Here is an 18,958-nt window from a genome sequence, read left to right as displayed (position 1 = left end):
TGTGTGTGTGTGTGTGTGTGTGTGTGTGTGAGGGAGAGAGATTTGTTTCAGATGCTGAAGCAGCTCTCTGCCACGTTGACTGGCTACGTGTTTGTCTTCCCAGCATACATTCCTGCCTTTGCTAGAGAGAGGGACTTTGGCTGAGTTGTTCCAGAGCCAGTGTGGTGTTACTTGTGCAACTCTCTCAGTGTCCCCTTTGGGCCTGTGTCAGTTCGATGTTATATCCAACATGCTCCTGGAACTTTAAGATGCTTTAAAGCAAGCTGGAGGCTGAGGTAGACTAATGCCTGGGGCACAGTCTGAGCAGACGTGAACCGCATGGAATCCAGTGGTGTTTTGCTCAGAAGAGACAGCGTAAGGGCTGGACCACTTACAGAGAAGAAGGTCAGCCATAATAATAATAAGCTCACCTTAACTGAGCACTTACGAGCGTTAAATACTTTCTTGCATCATTTTCCTTAAACCTTCAAACATTCTGTAAGGTAGGCACTATTATCACCTTCTGAAGCTCAAAGAGGTTAGGTAAATCACCCAGCTGGTCAATGGCAGAGGTGGGATTTGAACCTGGGTCTGGTTGACACCAGCCCTTGAGCTCGAAAGCATTTTACTGTTTCATGTCACAGAGGAGGTTTCATAAATGAGGTGGGATGTGAGCAAGGCTTTAAAGGGTGGGCGGGACTTACACAGGGAGAGAGGACATTTGGAGAGAGGGGGTGGACATGTCTGAAGGAACTCAAGGGAGACTGGCCCAACTAGAATTGGGGGTAGACACAGGGCATGATGAAATATAAGGCTGGTGAGGTGGGGTGGAGTCGTGTTCTGGAGAGCCTTGAAAGGAACTTGTGACTTGATGCAGTAAGAATGAGGGAGAGGTTGAGAATTTTTGAGCAAAGACCAAGGCAAAGCCAGTCCCAATCCCTTGGTGTGCCCTGCCTGGGTCCCTGAGCCCATCCCTGCCTGGGTCCCTGAGCCCATCCCTGCCTTGCTCTTTCTTGAGAACCTTGCCCAGTTTTTTTGTTTTTGTTTTTGTTTTGTTTTGGTTTTTTGGCTGCATTGGGTCTTCGCTGCTGTGCGTGGGCTTTCTCTAGTTGCCTAGTTGTGGCAAGCGGGGGCTACTCTTCATTGCAGCCTGCGGGCTTCTCACTGCGGTGGCTTCTCTTGTTGCGGAGCACGGGCTCTAGGCTTGCGGGCTTCAGTAGTTGCAGCATATGGGCTCAGTAGTTGTGGCACACGGGCCCTAGAGCGGGCAGGCTTCAGTAGTTGCGGCACGTGGGCTCAGTTGTTGTGGTGCGTGGGCTCTAGGGCATGTGGGCTTCAGTAGTTGTGGCACTTGGGCTCAGTAGTTGTGGCTCGTGGGCGATAGAGCACAGGCTCAGTAGTTGTGGTGCACGGGCTTAGTTGCTCCACAGCATGTGGGGTCTTCCTGGACCAGGGATTGAACCCTTGTCCCCTGCATTGGCAGGCGAATTCTCAACCACTGCGCCACCAGGGAAGTCCAGCATATTTAACTCTTGTTTAAAATTTCCCGAACCTCCGGGGAGCACTGGGTACACGTAACCAAGAAGAAGGAGCAAGCTAGGAGTCCAAGGTCAAGTTCAGCCCTAGATGGGTGTGCTTCAGCCTGTACAATATTTTATAAAGCAATTGAATTAGGGACCAACGTTGAAAAACCAAAGAGCCCAATAAAAATCAGGATTTTCAGCTTTTCTTGAAATGTCAGAAGACTTGGTCAGAGTTTCGCTAGGCAGGGCTGTGCAGTGCTGACTTCTTAGCCAGGGGCACGTCCGCCACGTCCTGGGACGCATCTGACCCCGTGGGTTCCAGACCCCTACTCTAGGGAAACAAGCCCCCACTCAGGAAGATGCTAATCCAGGATTGGCTTCTTTTCTTACTGTGTAATTAGGGAATTGTCAGACCTGCAGAAGAACTGACTCTGAAATGCAAATAGTCTTAACACACAGGAATGCTGTGGCCATGGCTGGGAAGGGCTACTGGCTAGGAACTGAGCATCATCCTTACGTGGTACCTTTCCTCTGGGCTGGGGTTTCGAAGCCCACTCTGCTAGGGTCCCCAAGAGATAGACTGGCAGGCCTTGCTTGGACTCAGGTTTTCTTTCCACTGAATACTTTGTGTGAATAGGGGATCTGGGTCAAAATGATGAAAAGAGTTCAGGGGCAAAAACCAACTCAGAAATGATGACCTAAGAAGCAGTGTGTTAAAAAGGTTAATCTAGGGCTTCCCTGGTGGCGCGGTGGTTGGGAGTCTGCCTGCCGATGCAGGGGACACAGGTTCGTGCCCCGGTCCAGGAGCATCCCGCATGCCGCGGAGCGGCTGGGCCCGTGAGCCATGGCCGCTGAGCCTGCGCGTCCGGAGCCTGTGCTCCGCAGTGGGAGAGGCCACAGCAGTGAGAGGCTGCGTACCGCAAAAAAAAATAAATAAAGGTTAATCTGGACTTCGCTGAAGGCACTTCGTATGTTCTAGAGGGACAGGTATGAGCCATTTATGTGCTGGCATTTGGGGTGAGAAGTCTTCACTGTGCAGATCTGTCCAGGCCCTGCAGGACATTTAGCGAGTCTGGCCCCCTGCTCACCCAGTGACAGCGGTGCCTGTCCCTGTGCCAGTTGTTGTGACAACTACAATCAACTGTAACTATGCACATCCCACCACTTTTGCAGGGCACGGTGCTAACACATTTGAAAACCACTGAAGTCTAGTCCCAGGAATTCTAACACTCATTTCATGAGGAAGAGTGTTAAAGCCATTATCACTTCTTTGTGGCCCACAGTATCCTTTGCTTCCCATGGCACTCACTATTTTCTTCCTCAGATTGCAGTTGTCTTAATTTCTTTCACTTTCTAGACACAGTTCTTTGAGGGTAACTCATCACTGTAGCCCCCAAAGTGTCTTAAATGGAGTAGCTGCTTGGTAGGTGCACTTGACTGATCTCCACGTTCACTGATTAATGTTAGTGGCTTTGGGACCCTTGAAAGAAAAAGCAGCTCTGTATTAGCATTTCACTATTCGTCTCCATGTGCTATTATTAGTATTTTCAATATGGGAGCAACACCTTTTTTTAAAAAAAAAAAATTGAAGTATAGTTGATTTATAATGTTTTGTTAGTGTCTGGTATATAGCAAAGTGATTCAGTTATACAAATATGTGTGTGTGTGTGTGTGTATTATTTTTCAGATTCTTTTTCATTATAGGTCATTACAAGGTATTGAACATAGTTCCCTGTGCTGTACAATAAATCCTTGTTGTTTATCTATTTTAAATATAGTGGTGTGTATCTGTTAATCCCAAGCTTCTAATTTATCTCTCCCCCTGCCTTTCCCCTTTGGTAACCATAAGTTTGTTTTCTACGTCTGTGAGTCTGTTTCATATGTAGTTGATGAGCAAATTCTTTGTTTCAGGTAAGACTTAGTATTGTTAAGTCCCTACCATGTGCCAGGCTCTGTTCTAGGCTCTGAAGAGAAAATGGTGAAGCAGACAAATACAGTCCCTACCTGCTCTCCTGGAACTTACAGACTGGGGGGTGGGGTGGGTTTGGTTTTATTTCAGCCAAACATTGGGTAGCCGCAAAGACGGAGATGGATTTGGAATGTACGGTCAAGGTGGAGTCGAATGGGCTTGCTGAAGGACTGAATCCGAGAGGAGGCGAGGAAGAACGCCTGGTTCTGAGCCTGAGCACCTGAGTGAAGGGTGGCTCTATTTAGGGAGATGGGAGTCACTGGGTGGGGGAAGTAAGTCTGAGGTGGGGGGCAGGTTTGCAGGGGAGGGAAATTAAGGTTGAGATACAAATGGAACATTCAGCTTGGAGACATTGAATAGGCGGTTGAATATCAGTGTCAGGCTGGGCTGGAGCTTCAGCCTACAGAAAAATTAAATGCAAATTAGAGCCACTTTAAGTCACCACTATATACTAACAAAGGTAGCAGAAATCAAAACGATAAGGATCCAATGTGAACAGGGCTGCCAGGAATTCAGGCATGTTAACACTGCTGATGGCATGATAAACTGACTTTATCTTCCAGGAGAACAACTTGACAATATGTAATGAGCCATATAAACGTATTCCTAGCCTTTGACATGGGAACATATTTTGAGGAAACAGTTTTTTTAAAGATCTGTACAAAGATTTTCATTAGGGTTGCTTGTTCTCATACTAGCAGTACAGAGTGGTAGTGGTACTCTTTTGGAGAGAGTAGTGCTCTTTCAAAAGAAAAATGTTGGAAAACACTAAATCCCCAGGAAGGGGGACTATCTAACCAAATATATAGTAACCCTATAGTGTTTCTGTAGACTGTATCTCTATATAGAATTTCTACAGAAATTTCCTGTAGGCACGAAAAATGAGAAATGTGTTGATCACGTGAATATCTGGAATTGTTATTCAGCAGGTGCAAAACCCAGATTGTGATGGTCCATAAGTACAACCGTGTAAACCTCACACGCTGTTCGTGCTGAAAATCATAAATATACAGTTGTTTTTTAAAACCACCTCATCTGCTTTTGACTTTGTCCCTCTTTCTCTCTGGCAGCATTCCGTGGTCAGGATGCCACGACACAGTGGTCCACCATGAAGAGTTCACATGAATTGTGGCTTGCTCCAATCTTTCTTCCCTTGATCACATTTTCGCCAGAAGTTATTAGGTAATATCCTCTTCTGCAGGCCTTATATTCAAATAAGTTTATCTTGGGATTTTAAAAAGGTTGCGAAATACCGCGGTTCTCACAAACTGCTTAGAAGTGCAAAGTACGGTCCCATGTAAAGGTTGCTTTTCCCCTGTAGGTGGCGACTTGTGGGCAGGAATTTTGCTGGTAATCTTCAGAGAAGCAAAACGCTGGTGACTTGATGACGTCTATTTCCCACAAATAATACTCCGACCCTTCAGTGAGTGAGGCAAAAGTACAGAAGATAGCCACATTCCCTTAAATCCCTGATAGCTTTTTTTTTAAATGTGAAGAAGAGAAAGCAATGAGTTTACTTTAGTAGCATCAAAGTAAATCAATTCAAGGTTTAAAGTGGTATTCCTAGCTGAAAGTGTCTAGAGAGAGGTGTGCTATAACAAAAATGTTCCTGGTACTAATAAAAGGGGCAAAAGACCAAAAGATTGGTGAGATGGGTCTGCCGACTGCCCTGTGCGTATTTTAAAAAATAGCTCCCTCTCTTGCAACCATGGAGTGACTCCTGTACTCACTAACAGAGTTACGTAAATGCAATATGCACAGAAAGGCCTAACACAAACCTTTCTTTAGGTTAATTTATTTTTAAATTGAAGTATAGTTGAGTTATAATATTGTGTTAGTTTCAGGTGTACAGCATAGCTTTTCAGTATTTTTGCAGATTAGATTCCATTATAGGTTATTACAAGATACTGGGTGTAATTCCCTGTGCTACACAGAATATCCTTGTTGCTTATCTATTTTATGTATAGTAGTTTGTATCTGTTAATCCCATGCCTCTAATTTGTCCCTCCCCACCTCCCTCTCCCTTTGGTAACCATAAGTTTATTCTCTATGTCTGTGAGGCTGTCTGTTTTGTATATATATTCATTTGTATTATTTTTTAGATTCCACATATAAGTGATATCATATAGTATTAGTATTTCTCTGTCTGACTTATTTCACTAAGCATAATATTCACTAGGTCTATCCACATTGCTGTAAATGTCAACATTTCGTTCTTTTTTATGGCTAATTGGGTTAATTTATTTTTATTAGTCTCAGAAACACTGCTTAAACCAACATTATTGCATAAAGGAAACATTCGTATGATCTTTTTTTTTTTACATCTTTATTGGAGTATAATTGCTTTACAATGATGTGTTAGTTTCTGCTTTATAACCAAGTGAATCAGTTATACATACACATATGTTCCCATATCTCTTCCCTCTTGCGTCTCCCTCCCTCCCACCCTCCCTATCCCACCCCTCCAGGTGGTCACAAAGCACCAAGCTGATCTCCCTGTCCTGAGGCGCGCCGTGCGTTCTTCCGGGGGAGTTGTCCCTGGATCCCAGAACCCGGGCGGTGGCGGGCTTCACAGGCTCCCCGGAAGAGGAAGTGTGGATAGTGACCTGTGCTCGCACGGAGGACCGCTACCGATCCTCTGTGCGGGAATATCCCCACTTTGCCCTCCGCACCCCTGTTGCTGTGCTCTCCTCCGCGGCTCCTAAGCTTCCCCCCTCCGCCACCCCCCTTCTCTGCCCATGACAGGGCTTCCTAGTGTGTGGCAACCTTTCCTCCTTCACAGCTTCCTCCCACTGGTGCAGGTGCCATCCTTATTCTTTTGTCTCTGTTTTCTCTTTTTTTCTTTTGCCCTACCCAGGTACGTGGGGAGTTTCTTGCCTTTTGGGAGGCCTGAGGTCTTCTGACAGCCTTCAGCAGGTGTTCTGTAGGTGTTGTTCCACATGTAGATGTATTTCTGGTGTATCTGTGGGGAGGAAGGTGATCTCCGCGTCCTACTCTTCCGCCATCTTCCCGGAGGCTCCCCATACAGGTAACTCTTGATTGTTCCAATTTCTCAAAAATTTGGACACATTTACTGTCTCTATAACACCTCTTTCGCGCTGCCCTAGTCTCGAAGCTCCCGCCACTGCTCCTCAGGCCGGGTCCCCGTGGGCTCGTATGATCTTTTAAAATAGGGAAAGAAAAACAGGAAATTGAGTTGCCCAAAGAGGTGAATTAACACAAATCCAGTTTTCTTCATTTCAAGATCAAAATTCCCCATACTAACTCTACCTTAGAGCAGATTTTTTTTGAGTGCTGGTAGAAGAGATTCTCTCTCAGTAGGACTCCAGTATTTCATGGTCACAAATTTATCATTCCAGCAGGTCTCCAAAAGTCACTGCCTTTCTGCCCTGAAAGCCCCCAGTGCCACAATAAGCCCTTTAGGACCATCTTAATTTGGGAATTTCATCATTTGGGGGGTCCTATATTGGTTGTATTCCACTTGTTGCAACACTGCGTGCTGCTCATTTTAATGATGTGATTTAAAGATTTTTCAAGATCAGAGCATATGGTCAGCCTCAGTTTTAAAATTGTTGTTTGCGCTAATGATATACCAGAACACATGAAAGTTCATCCATGACCTCTTGACTGAAAAAGCAGGGAAGATTTCTGTTTGGTCAAGACTTACGGGGATTCTGTACTAGTTGGGAGGTTTGGAAATTGGCTATGTTGATTTCACCCAAATACATTTTGGCTGTCCCGCTGACAATAAATATGTCGATATAACTTTATACATCTTAAATGCTTTCAAAATGACTTAACTTTGAGGTTCAAAAGCCTGAAAAAAGAAAGGCAGCAAAGGACTACTTCGAAAGAGGATACGGAGTTGTGCAGATGGTCCTGTTTTTTTCCCACTGTTTTTAAAAAACGTGACTCAAATGCCCTTGCTAGCACTCTGACAGCAAATATTTGAGAGTGAGAAAAAGGGAAAGAAAATGGATGAGGGATACTTTGCTCATGACTCAAGTGCTTTTAGAGTTTTAAAGTCATAGTTCTGATCTAAAACACTTGAAGGTGTAGCAGAGGAATCTCTCTAGTATCTTCTGAAATGAGATAAGGTATTGGAGGAACTTTGGATGCAGAGCCCGTAGAATTTATTGAATTTTCACTGCAGGTTCAAACAACTGTTTTAGGCCTGTGGAAATATCTCAAAACTGTTTCCTTTTCTCTAATCTCTTATTCTACTGCTATTCAGTCAGCTTTGCTATTAGGTATAGAGGCAGGAAGATGAGGCGGACCCATGACTAGAGAAAGCAGCCACGTTTCTCTGAGAAGCTGCTAGAAATGTTCTGGCATTGAGAGCTGGTTGAGTGAAATGCTTTGGTAGAGCTATGTACACAAGATACTGCTGGAATGCGCACTGTGTAAACATTATTGAATAACTCTAATTTTTGAAGGTTAGAGGACCTCTCATTTGCCTCTGCAAAGGCGTTAAAGAATAAGTGATCTCAGTGGTGTTGCTTTTAATCACAAGACTAGAAGAAAGATGTGTGTATGTGTGAGGGGGCTGGGGAGGTCATGGTGGAACATACTAGAACATGGAACTAGTTGAAAAATCTTTATTAAAATTCAACTTTTTGATAATTTATGGTGGCTGTACTTATAACACTCCTTGCCATCAAGGCTCAGTTTATATTAGGCTCTTAAACCTTTGCATATGATAGTGATTGGTAAAAATGATGGGAAAATTGTTAATGAATTCTACCATTACTGTCAGTTGAACCACAGACATATTAAAAGGGAATTTAGCATAATACTCTCAAGGTCCATCTATGTTGTCACAAATGGCAAGATTTCATCTTTTTTTTAATAGGGTGTTATGCTATATAAAATAAGTCAGACAGAGAAAGATAGATACTATATGATTTCACTCACATGTGGAATATAAAAAGCAAGCAAACAGAAACCCCCCAAATAAATTAGCAAACTAAACAAAACAAACACGTAGATACAGAGAACAGAGTAGTGGTTATCAGAGGGGAAGGCGCAGCCAGGAGGGTGAGATGGGTAAAGGGGGTCAACTGTATGGTGATAGATAGAAACTAAATTTTTGGTGGTGAGCACACTGTAGTGTATACAGAAGTGGGAATATAAGGGAGTTCCCCGGTGGTCCAGTGGTTAGGATGCAGCACTTTCAGGGCTGGGGTCCAATCCCTGGTTGGGGAACTAAGCTGCTGCAAGGTGCGTGCTGCGGCCAAAAAAAAAAAAAAAGTAGAAATATGAGGTTATACGCATGGAATTTATATAATGTTATAAACCAGTTTACCTCAATTTTTTATAAAGGGTATTTAGAGGGCAAATTATGTCATTCTAAAGAATCAATTTTAGGGCTTCCCTGATAAAGCCCGCGCACAGCAACGAAGACCCAACACAGCCATAAATAAATTTTTTTTTTCCATAAATAAATTTTTAAAAAGGAATCAATTTTAAATCATATCCTAATAACTTGATCTCAGTGATTCCACCTATTTGGGTAGTTATATTTTTATTAATATGTATAAATATACATAAAATGTATAGCTATATCTACTAAATAATATATCTAATTTAAGTAGATTACCTTTTTAAATTGAAGTATAGTTGGTTTACAATGTTGTATTAGTTTCAAGTGTACAGCAAAGTGATTCAGTTATATCTATATATACATATACATATATATACATATATATATGTATACATATATACACATATATATAACTGATTCTTTTCCATTATAGGTTATTATAAGATAATGAGTATAGTTCCCTGTGCTATACAGTAGGTCTTTGTTGTTTATCTATTTTATATATAGTAGTATGTATCTGTTAATCCCAAACTCCTAATTTATCACCCCCCCCTTCCCCTTTGGTAACCATAAGTTTGTTTTCTATGTCCCTGAGTCTGTTTCTGTCTTGTAAATAAGTTCACTTGTATCATTTTTTCTTAGATTCCACATATAAGTGATATATAATATTTGTTTTTGTCTGACTTCACTCTGTATGATCATCTCTAGGTCCATCCATGTCTTATATATACACACATATATAATATATACATATATTATATATATATATAAATATATACCACAGCTCCTTTATCCATTCAGCTGTTGATGGACACTTAGGTTGCTTCCATGTCTTGGCTATTATAAATGGTGCTGCTGTGAACGTTGGGATGCATGTGTCTTTTCAAATTAGAGTTTTTGTCTTTTCCGGATATATGCCCAGTAGTGGGATTGCTGGGTCATATGGTAGTTCTATTTTTAGTTTTTTAAGGAGCCTTCATACTGTTCTCCATAGTGGCTGTACCAATTTACATTCCCACCAACAGTGCCAGAGGGTTCCCTTTTCTCCACACCCTCTCCAGCATTTATTGTTTGTAGATTCTTTGATGATGGCCATTCTGACTGGTGTGAGGTGATACTTCATTGTAGTTTTGATGTGCATTTCTCTAATAATTAGCAATGGTGAGCAACAGATTACTTTTTGAACATGTTTAAACAGGGTTAAAAACAGGGATTGTATGGGGAGAAAAGCACAAACCTTTTTCAACCTGTTTTTCAAGAGCAAGGTAGGGCCTCGTACAGCTTTAACTAGATTCAAGGATTGGCACATTTAAGCTTAGAGTTGAGAAACTATCCTGATTTAGAAGAAAGCACCTGTGAAAGTTGAATATTGGATTGTAACTATGAGTATTTTCCAGAAACACCTGTCTGCTTTTGCTATAAAATAAATCAGTTAAGACTTAAACATTCTGCAGCCAAATCAGTGGTCACTGGAGGTGGGGGGAGGATTACAAAGGGGCACGAGGAAACTGAAGGGGATGATGGGCATTTTCACTCTCTTGATTGTGGTGATGGGTTCATAAGTGTGTAAAGATATGTCAAAACTCATCAAAGTGTACACTTTCGATACGAAATGTGGTTTATCATACATCAGTTATGCTTCAATAAGGCAGTTTTTAAAAATAACTTCTGCAGCCTGTGGTACAGCTAGTATTGAAGTGGCCAAGTGCTCCGTCATCACCCAAAGTCCTAGTCTGATCTCCCAGGCTTCAGTCAGGACTCACACAAACTTGGGTCATGGGTCCAGATGCCTGTAGGCATTTACAGTGATGGCAGACAGAGGGGTGTCTTTGATGGGAAAAGGGAGTTGCTTCTGTATTACTCTGTTTTGATTCTTTTCTGGGCCAGTTTGTATCAGCAACTGTGAACTGCTTCCTTTCAATAGTTTGTTATTATCATGTGAGTTTCCTCTTTTTAATAAAAAATTTTAATACAAAATTAGCACATTTATTATAAACATTCAAAAATTGAAGCAAGAATACTCCTAATCCATTTCCCAGATGAGACGTTGACAATTTGATGTACATCCTTCCAGACTTTATAGAGAGGTCTGTATGTGTGTGCGTGCACGTGTGCCCACCATGCATGTGTGTTTATATTACTTTTATTACTTTATATTACGTTTACAAAAACAAGATCACATTGCACATTATTATCCTGCAACTTGCTTTTTATTTTTTCCTCTGAAAAGTATCATGGGCGTCCTTCCATGTCAATAAGTACACACCTATGCCTCCCTCCCTCCCTTCCTCCCTTTCTTCCTTCTTTCTCTCCCCCTCCCCCGCCTCCCTCTCCCCCTCCCCCTCCTTCCTCTCCCCCTTCTACCTGTCTTCCTGGTAGGAAGCCTCCTCCCCCTCCCCCTCCTCTTCCTCCTTCATTTTTTGTTAGTTTTGGCTTGAGGCCTCTTTTAAGGAAAAAGCATCGCAATAGGAATTCATAATTATCGTGCACCTATGCGCCAGGCACCATCTGGTTAATTTTCAGCGATCTGGCAGAAATTGCCAATGACATTGCTGTAGCATTGAAGCCATGGCATATGTAAAAAGCTTACTTCTTGGTACACAGTAGGTCCTCAATATTTAAAAAAAAATAAGATTGGAAGGTTAGCTCCCTATTCTGGGAGAGTATTCAAAGATGAAATATTCACAAACATTTCATTTTAAAGCCTGTGACCAGCAGGGGAAGAGAGGAGAAGCAATGTCTAATTTGCTGCTGTTGCTGAAGTTGGGAAAGAGGAATTGGAATTGAGGTTTTTAAAGGAGGCCAGTTTTTTTTTTTTGAAAACCAATTGGGTCCTCTTGAGAAAGTCAGAAAATAACTTAAATGCTTCCGAATTGAGGTGTAGAGTCCTGTCACTGGAGGGCCGGGTGAGCAAACATCGACCCTAGAGCAGAGGCTGTGGGCAGGCAAGGCAGCAAGGCCTGCAGGTCTGTTTATTTGCACTTCGCAGTGCTTGTAAATTGTTTTCCTTGATTGCCAGCGTCTGAAAAAGCAGATTTCGCATAAGAACCTCAGTTTCTGGCCTCTCTGGATTAATAGGAGGATGCGGCCACCCCAGGCCCTCCTTCCCTCACTGGGGGTTCAGATGAGGCACTGGTCTCCGCCTCTGTTCAGTGTGTTTTGCTCGCTGAGCCCGTCTTGCTGTCCACTGTGATCATCTGAGTTGTAACCTCTGCTGTAGAATTTACTGCTTATTTTTGCTTCGGTGTGAGATGGAAGTGATAGCCAGTTTTGTTTTGTTTTTTCATGTGAAAAATACAGCACATCAAGCACTATAAAATACCATCTGACTGTTTTCCCTCCAAATTTGAGGAGGACCTTTATTATACTTCAGGAAAGCGGAGAGATCTGGCTAAAATATAGAAACTGTTTCACTGTGTGGAAATCACCCTTGTGAAGGATATGAGGCATGTATTTAACCTCAAGAAGTTGATGATTTTTAGTGGGCTTTGTGAGGTTAATCTGAAGTAGAAGGAAAAATTGAAGTTTTTAATAAAATCCATTTATATTGACCATAATTTTAAATGAATGACTACAAATGCATCTGTTAACACTGTAAGTCAGCAAAAAGTTTTATTAAAACCACTTTGCAAAAAATCATAATGCAATTCTGAGCTTCATTCCTGTGTATACATAGTTGTGACAAAATTGTGTCTAAAATGACACTGCAGTAAGCAGCTTTGAACATGTTCTTTTCTTATTTTTAATTCTTTCCTTAGCATGAGTTTCTAGAGCAGGTTACTGGACCAAAGGGGATGAACATATTTTCTGGTTCTTGGTTTGTTTCGCCAAGTTATTCTAAAAAAAGATGTAATTAATTTTCACTATCTCTAGCAAGATATGAAGGTGCCTAGTTTTTCTTTCTTCCCAAAACTCTTCCAGGAATGGGTTTTTGTAATTTTTATTTATTTGTGTAAAAACTATTAAATGGGATTGTGTATCTTGAAACTAATTAAAATTTAGATGTCTGTATCAGTTAGCTGTTGTTGTATAATAAACCATCCCCAAACTTAGTGGCTTAAACAAAAACCATTTATTATTTCTCACAAGTCTATAGGTTCTCAGGACTGTTCTGCTGATCTGTGATGGCTGCATCTGATCTTGACAGGGTTTGCTCATGTGTCAGCCATCAATTGGTGGGTTGGCTGGGGGCTGGCTGGTCTAGGATAGCTCATCTGTCACAAGAGGGCTTTTTCATGTGGCCTTTCATCCTCAAGCAGGCTAGCCCAGGATTGTCCTCATGGTATGGCAGGATTCCAGGAGAGTGAGGGCCACTTGACACCTTGTCTTAGAACTGGCACTCGGACACTTCTGCCACATTCTGTTAGGGAAAAAAAAAGGCCGTCTCAAATTCAAGGGCTGGGGAAAAATAGACTCTATCTCTTGATAGCAACAACTCAAAGTCACATTACAAAGGGTGTGGATATAGGGAGGGGTGGAATATTAGGATCATTTTTGTAACTGTTATACTACAACAGTCAATATTGTCCTTCAAACTTGCCATCTTTCAAAGCTTTATACCTGTATAAAGCAATGTACGCACTAATTAAAAAAAAAATAATTAGAGCCTTTCTCAGAATCTCCTTGTAAGGGGACTTATAAACTAATTAAAAAGTCAGTTTATTCTTTATAGTCGTTCATTTTATCCAGCATTCTTGATTCTAGATAATTTTTGATGATTTTGAAATATCAAATACATGATAAAAGAATTTCAAAATTGACCTCCATCAAGGCTATTTATAAGAATGTAGCTCAGACTTTGAAATCAATCCAAGCGAAGCATTCCAAAGTGTTTAAAACAAAAGCAGTATCACTGGAATAAATGGAGAGCATGACAAACTGGTTACTTTGAAGTGATTAACTATTTTGTGAATTTTTTTCTGGAATATTTTTTAAAGCCTTGCTTTAAATTAGGTTGTATAAATAAATACCTCTTGATTACAGATAAATTTGGGGGTTCAGTATATCTTAATTGAATATCAAATTAATTTTTCTCCTAAAGGAGTTTAGTGTTGACTCTTATTTATGTTGCAAATTGCAGCAAATGGACTGGATTTTGTCTTCATTATGCTCTTTAGATAATGTTTTTGGAGAAGGAGCACATGTTTATTCTCATATCATCCCAGTTCAGTGTTGCTAACATAAGGATTTCTAGAACCTAATATAAGATACTGCTTTTGGTGGCCTTTTTTTTTTCAGTACTCCAGTCCCGAAGTAGAGGGCAGATTCTCCTTGTCACTCACTAGGAGAGGCTGTCTTCTCTTCCCTTGATCTTAGAGTTCAATTTAGTGAAAGTCGACAGACTGGAGGAATGAGAGTAGATATGTCCGTGTGAGACTTGGAAAGCAACCTGGACGAAGGATGCTAGATCAGGTACCTGGGTTAGAACTGTCGGCTGGGTGTGTGTTCATGAATGTGCTACATGTATTTTACCCCAGCCCTGTTTCTGTGCCATCCCCAGCAGGTTTTTCTGGGACTTTACATTTGAGCTCAGTTGTACAATAGACTGGAGATTTGGAATCTTGGAGTGTCAATATATGGGCAAGTCGTTTAATTTTCCTGAATCCATCTGAATTTCCCCATCTCTAAAACAGGCATGAAAATACCTACTCACAGGTTGCTTCAGGAACCAAATGAGACAAAGTAGTATAAGTAATAGCCATAGGGCTTCCCTGGTGGCACAGTGGTTAAGAGTCCGCCTGCCAATGCAGGGGACACGGGTTCGTGCCCCGGTCTGGGAAGATCCCACATGCCGCGGAGCGGCTGCGCCCGTGAGCCATGGACGCTGGGCCTGCGCGTCCGGAGCCTGTGCTCCGCGATGGGAGAGGCCACAGCAGGGAGAGGCCCGCGTACCGCAAAAAAAATAAAATAAAATAAAAAAATAATAGCCATAGCTTATGTTGATTGAGAACTTCCTGTGTGCTGGGCACTATTCTAAGGATTTCCTGTACTCACTCATTTACTCCTTCCTGAAATCCTATTATTTCTATTTTACAGTTAGGGGAACTGAGACACAGTCTTTGGAAACTCTTTGAAACCTCTAAAACACATAAAACAAATGTAAGCTATTGTCTTAATTCTCCCGATAGTATACGTTCCCCTATCAATTTGACCTAAGTCCAGCAAATGGCAGCATTCAAAATCTAAATCTGCGTTTTGCTCCATTTGTATCAAAATGTTCCCTTTCGCCCTCTAAGGTTTCCCGCAGATACCATGACGGTCACGATGGTGTACGATAATTCAGAGGCAACGGAGCTCTGTGCGGCTCAGCACCTCTACCTCAAGCCCATAGCAAAGTTGATGATCAATGTATTGCTCCCTGAGAGCACGGAACCCATGAGGCCCTTCTCTAACTGGGAAGTTCTTGACCAGCTGAAGAGCCTGATTTGTCCTGACCAGTTCACCACAGTGCGGCTCTCCAAGAGCACTAAGGACTTCATCCGATTTGAGGGGGAGGCTGAAACTCGAAGTTTGGTTCAGATCCTGAAGGCCAAGTTACACGGGAAGATCATCAAGCTAAGCGGTTTGAAAACAGACTTAAGAGTAGTGGCCACAGATGCCCAGGGGGAGTGGGAACACTTCCCCAAAGAAAAGGGGGCGCCGTTGGCTGACGGGTCTGAAGAGCAGGACCACGATAAGAGCCCAGATTCCATATACTTCGAAGGCCTGCCCTGCAAGTGGTTTGCACCTAAAGGTTCCAGCGGGGAGAAGCCGTGTGAAGAGATCCTTCGGGTGGTCTTTGAAAGTTTTGGGAAGATCAAGAATGTGGATATTCCGATGCTCGACCCCTACCGAGAAGTCATGACTGGTGGGAGCTTTGGGGGGTTCAGCTTTGGCTTGCAGACGTTCGAGGCCTTTATACAGTACCAGGAGTCAACTGACTTTGTAAAGGCCATGGAGTCCCTCCGCGGGATGAAGCTGATGCTTAAAGGAGATGATGGGAAAGCTCTGGCATGTAACATTAAGGTAAGGAACAGCCAGGGGTTTTTAAACAAAATTTCCCACTGTTCAGGTGGTCCTGAGTAAAAGCTAGGAGGAAGCATCTGCAACAAATTTCCTTAGACCCCAGTAGGCTCTGATCAACAGCTAATGTAAAGATGTGTGTTGTCGTTAATCAGTGGATGATTAGGGGAAAAATATCCTGATTTGAACATTCTTCTGCTATCAGCCATGCTGCCAGCTATGGTTTGAAAACGATGGTTGTTATAGTCTGGGACTCTGCCCCAGCTTCTCTGGGGCACCAAAGAATTCTTCATGGTCCTTGTGGAAGTATCTCATATACTTACTCCATTTGACAAGTTGCCGGGAGAGAGGGCAACATGCAGCTTGAAACCACGAGGAGAGCAGTTTACTCCCTCTTTGCTACTGGGGTCACAATTTATTATATGTTCCTGTTGTCTGTCAGGTAAATTGCTGAAACAAAATCCCAACAAACCTGGATCCTTTCCTTTCAGAGTCAGCCTGTCTATCCAGGCATGTCACTTCATCAGTCTGAATGCCTGGTCACCTCCTTCTTGAAGCCTTAATCCAGCAGAAGAAAAGATGCAGCTAAACCCTCCTTTTTCTCTAAATCAGTCTTTAGTGTGAATTTGGACTTTCAGCTTCGGTAGCTTCGTGTGTGTGTGTGTGTGTGTGTGTGTGTGTGTGTGTGTGTGTGTGTATGTGGGTTAAAATATATATTTGAAAATTATGAGCTATTCAGTCCGACAAAAGATACAGCAAATACTATAATGACCGCCCATGTACCACTGCCCAGCTTAAAAAATAAAGCATTACCAGTGATATGAGAACATGCTCCCCTCTGTGTACCATCCTCAGTCTCAGGCCCCTCCCTCCCCTCAAAGGTAACCATGATGGTGAATTTGGTGTTTATCACTCATGCATATTTAAATAGCTACTTCTGCCTCCATTTATTTTTTAGGCAAGTTTATTTGTAGCACCTCAATCTGACTGGAATTCCACTTTATTTAGAGATTTACAAAGTTGTTTGATAATCACTGTAGTCAGACCTTGTATCTCATTTGGTTAGTTTTCTTACATCTTTGCTCTCCCACCCTCCTCTCACCCATTTTTGGACTCCTTTTGTCTCTGGTGATTAAAAAAATACGTTAACTCAGTTGATCACTATAACAAACCAGAGGCAATATACTCACATCCCTTAGAACTTGCATCCTTCATGGCACTGTAATGCCGCCTATGGCTGTCAAGTGAGCTCCTCAAGGGTTCTGCCAAAGAAAATTCTAGAGCCCCACAAGGACTGTTTGGCAGGTAACTGAGAAGCAGTGGAACAGTCTGGGTGCTGGGATGCAGAGAAGGCATTTTTAATTCATTTGGTTTGGCACTGCCACGTACAAATTAGTTTTATCTCTCTGGCCTTCGACACACCCAGCCAGTGGGCAAACTTTTCTAATGAAACTTTGAATTGTTTGGGGGCAGGTAATGTTTGATACAACCAAACACTTCAGTGAAGGAGCTATAAGGAGGAGAAATCAAGAAAGGCTGAAATTACAAGAGCTGGAGGAAGAAAGGAAAAAAAAGAAGAGAGAAGAGGAAGAGGCTGAAAGGTGAGGAGACCAACTTCAATGAAGAGGGTTTTTTTAAACTTTTGATTTATGGATTAATCCCTTCAGGTGAATGGCTGCGGGGAGGAGGAATTGGTACAGTCTTTCCACTGTGCTGTTACAAAACCAAAAGAGAAAGCAGTTGAAAGCAAGAGACTTAAAAAGTATGCTTGTCAGGAAGAACAAGTAATGAAGAATTGTGGGACCAGCCAGATTAAGATGTCTGGGAGGAAATGGTCATTAAAAAAAAAAAAAACAGGAAATTTTAGAGTGAAAATTCTAGCAGTTTACCTAAATTTACCAAATTTTACCTTGCCTATCAATTGAAATTTTGGGGAAAATTTCTTTTTAGGTCTGGAAAAGATTCTCTTCCATAAAATGATCAATAATCAATCTAACCCATAGGCCAGAAGGCATGGATTTGTTGAGACTATTTTTCTCGTGGGCCTAAGTTCTTTCTGTGAATTTGAGGAGCCTCTGTATTTACTTCTTTGAGTTTATCATTGTTTCCCAGTTTAGGAGCTTGAGACTAGAAAGGGCTATTGGATCGCCAAAGGTTTGCTAAGGAGGGACAAATGGTCCAGAACCACAGGGCTCCCAAAACCAGTTTTACCTCCCGGCTCCTCCCCTTGCATGTTTATTCTTCCAGTCTTTTATGCAAATTATAGCCATTCAAAAGAGGAGTTTAAGAGTACCCTTCCATCTTCCTCTCACTTTTTTTTGGCTGGCGGAGTGCCAGGAGTTACTTGAGGTCACGTCTGTGAAACCTGGCCAGAAGCTGAGCCCAGTCAAGGTAACGATTCCCCCCAAATTTCCAGATTGACCATGCAGTTTAGCTAATCCTCCAGTTTTTGGCTAAGCCCTCCCTCAGGCCACTGTCCTTTTTTCCCCCCTTTTCCATGTTTCCATGAGGGCCTACCCAAAACAGCTGAAATTTTCAGAAAATGGCAGAACAATAAGGCCGTATGCTTCTAAGCCAGTCTCTTTTTATGGTGGTGTACTCTGTTAAGTAGTATGCACCAAAGACCAGTTCTCACCTTTATTTTCTGAGTGCCTTGACTTACTGTCATTTGCCCCTGTGCCACCAACTCACGGAAGGTTTTAATCTCTAGAGAAAAGGAATCTTTGCTGTGAAAGCTGGATCCAGTAGCCCCTGCTGATGGTTTGAGAAGGTGGAGGCTAGAGGCCCCTCCTTTGAATTCAGTTGCCTTCTTTTTTTTTTTTTTTAATACTCTCTGCATGAGGTCTCCTATACATGTTTCTAACTCATCAACTTAGTTATGCGTTGTCGGGCCCTGGCAGGGGGACGGGAGTGGGAAGGGCAGCAAATGACTGATAAATACCTTCTGAAGGGTTGACTCTGTTAATCATTATCCAGAAAGAGAAAAGAAGAGGAGAGGAAAGCCCAGGAAAAGAGGAGAAAGGCCAGAGTCAGGAGGCGCGCCCTGAAGGAAAGAGACAGACACCGGCAAAGGAGACAGAAGGACAGTGTCAAAGCGGAGGCCCGTCAGGGGCCCAGCTCTTCCGAGGACTGGGAAGAGAGGAAGGGCCTGCTGGCCAGGAG

General features: G+C 42.4%; 1 protein-coding gene across 1 annotated transcript in view; it reads left to right on the top strand.

Annotated features, from left to right (window-relative positions):
• The window catches only part of LOC112404040 (A-kinase anchor protein 17B-like), a gene marked incomplete at its 3' end in the record, with an annotated part of 20,894 nt that extends 1,938 nt beyond the window's left edge, over window positions 1-18,956 (top strand). Inside the window, exons 2-4 of the mRNA XM_024751852.1 lie at window positions 15,031-15,799; window positions 17,270-17,397; window positions 18,773-18,956. Coding sequence (XP_024607620.1) covers window positions 15,047-15,799; window positions 17,270-17,397; window positions 18,773-18,956 — 1,065 coding nt within the window. The remainder of the gene's footprint in view (window positions 1-15,030; window positions 15,800-17,269; window positions 17,398-18,772) is intronic.
• Between the last annotated feature and the right edge of the window lie 2 nt (window positions 18,957-18,958).

Source organism: Neophocaena asiaeorientalis, unplaced genomic scaffold, assembly GCF_003031525.2.
Source record: "Neophocaena asiaeorientalis asiaeorientalis breed wild unplaced genomic scaffold, Neophocaena_asiaeorientalis_V1.1 scaffold659, whole genome shotgun sequence".
NCBI lineage: Eukaryota > Metazoa > Chordata > Mammalia > Artiodactyla > Phocoenidae > Neophocaena > Neophocaena asiaeorientalis.
Note: the sequence above shows the minus strand (reverse complement) of the source record. Positions and strands in the feature narration are given on the sequence as shown.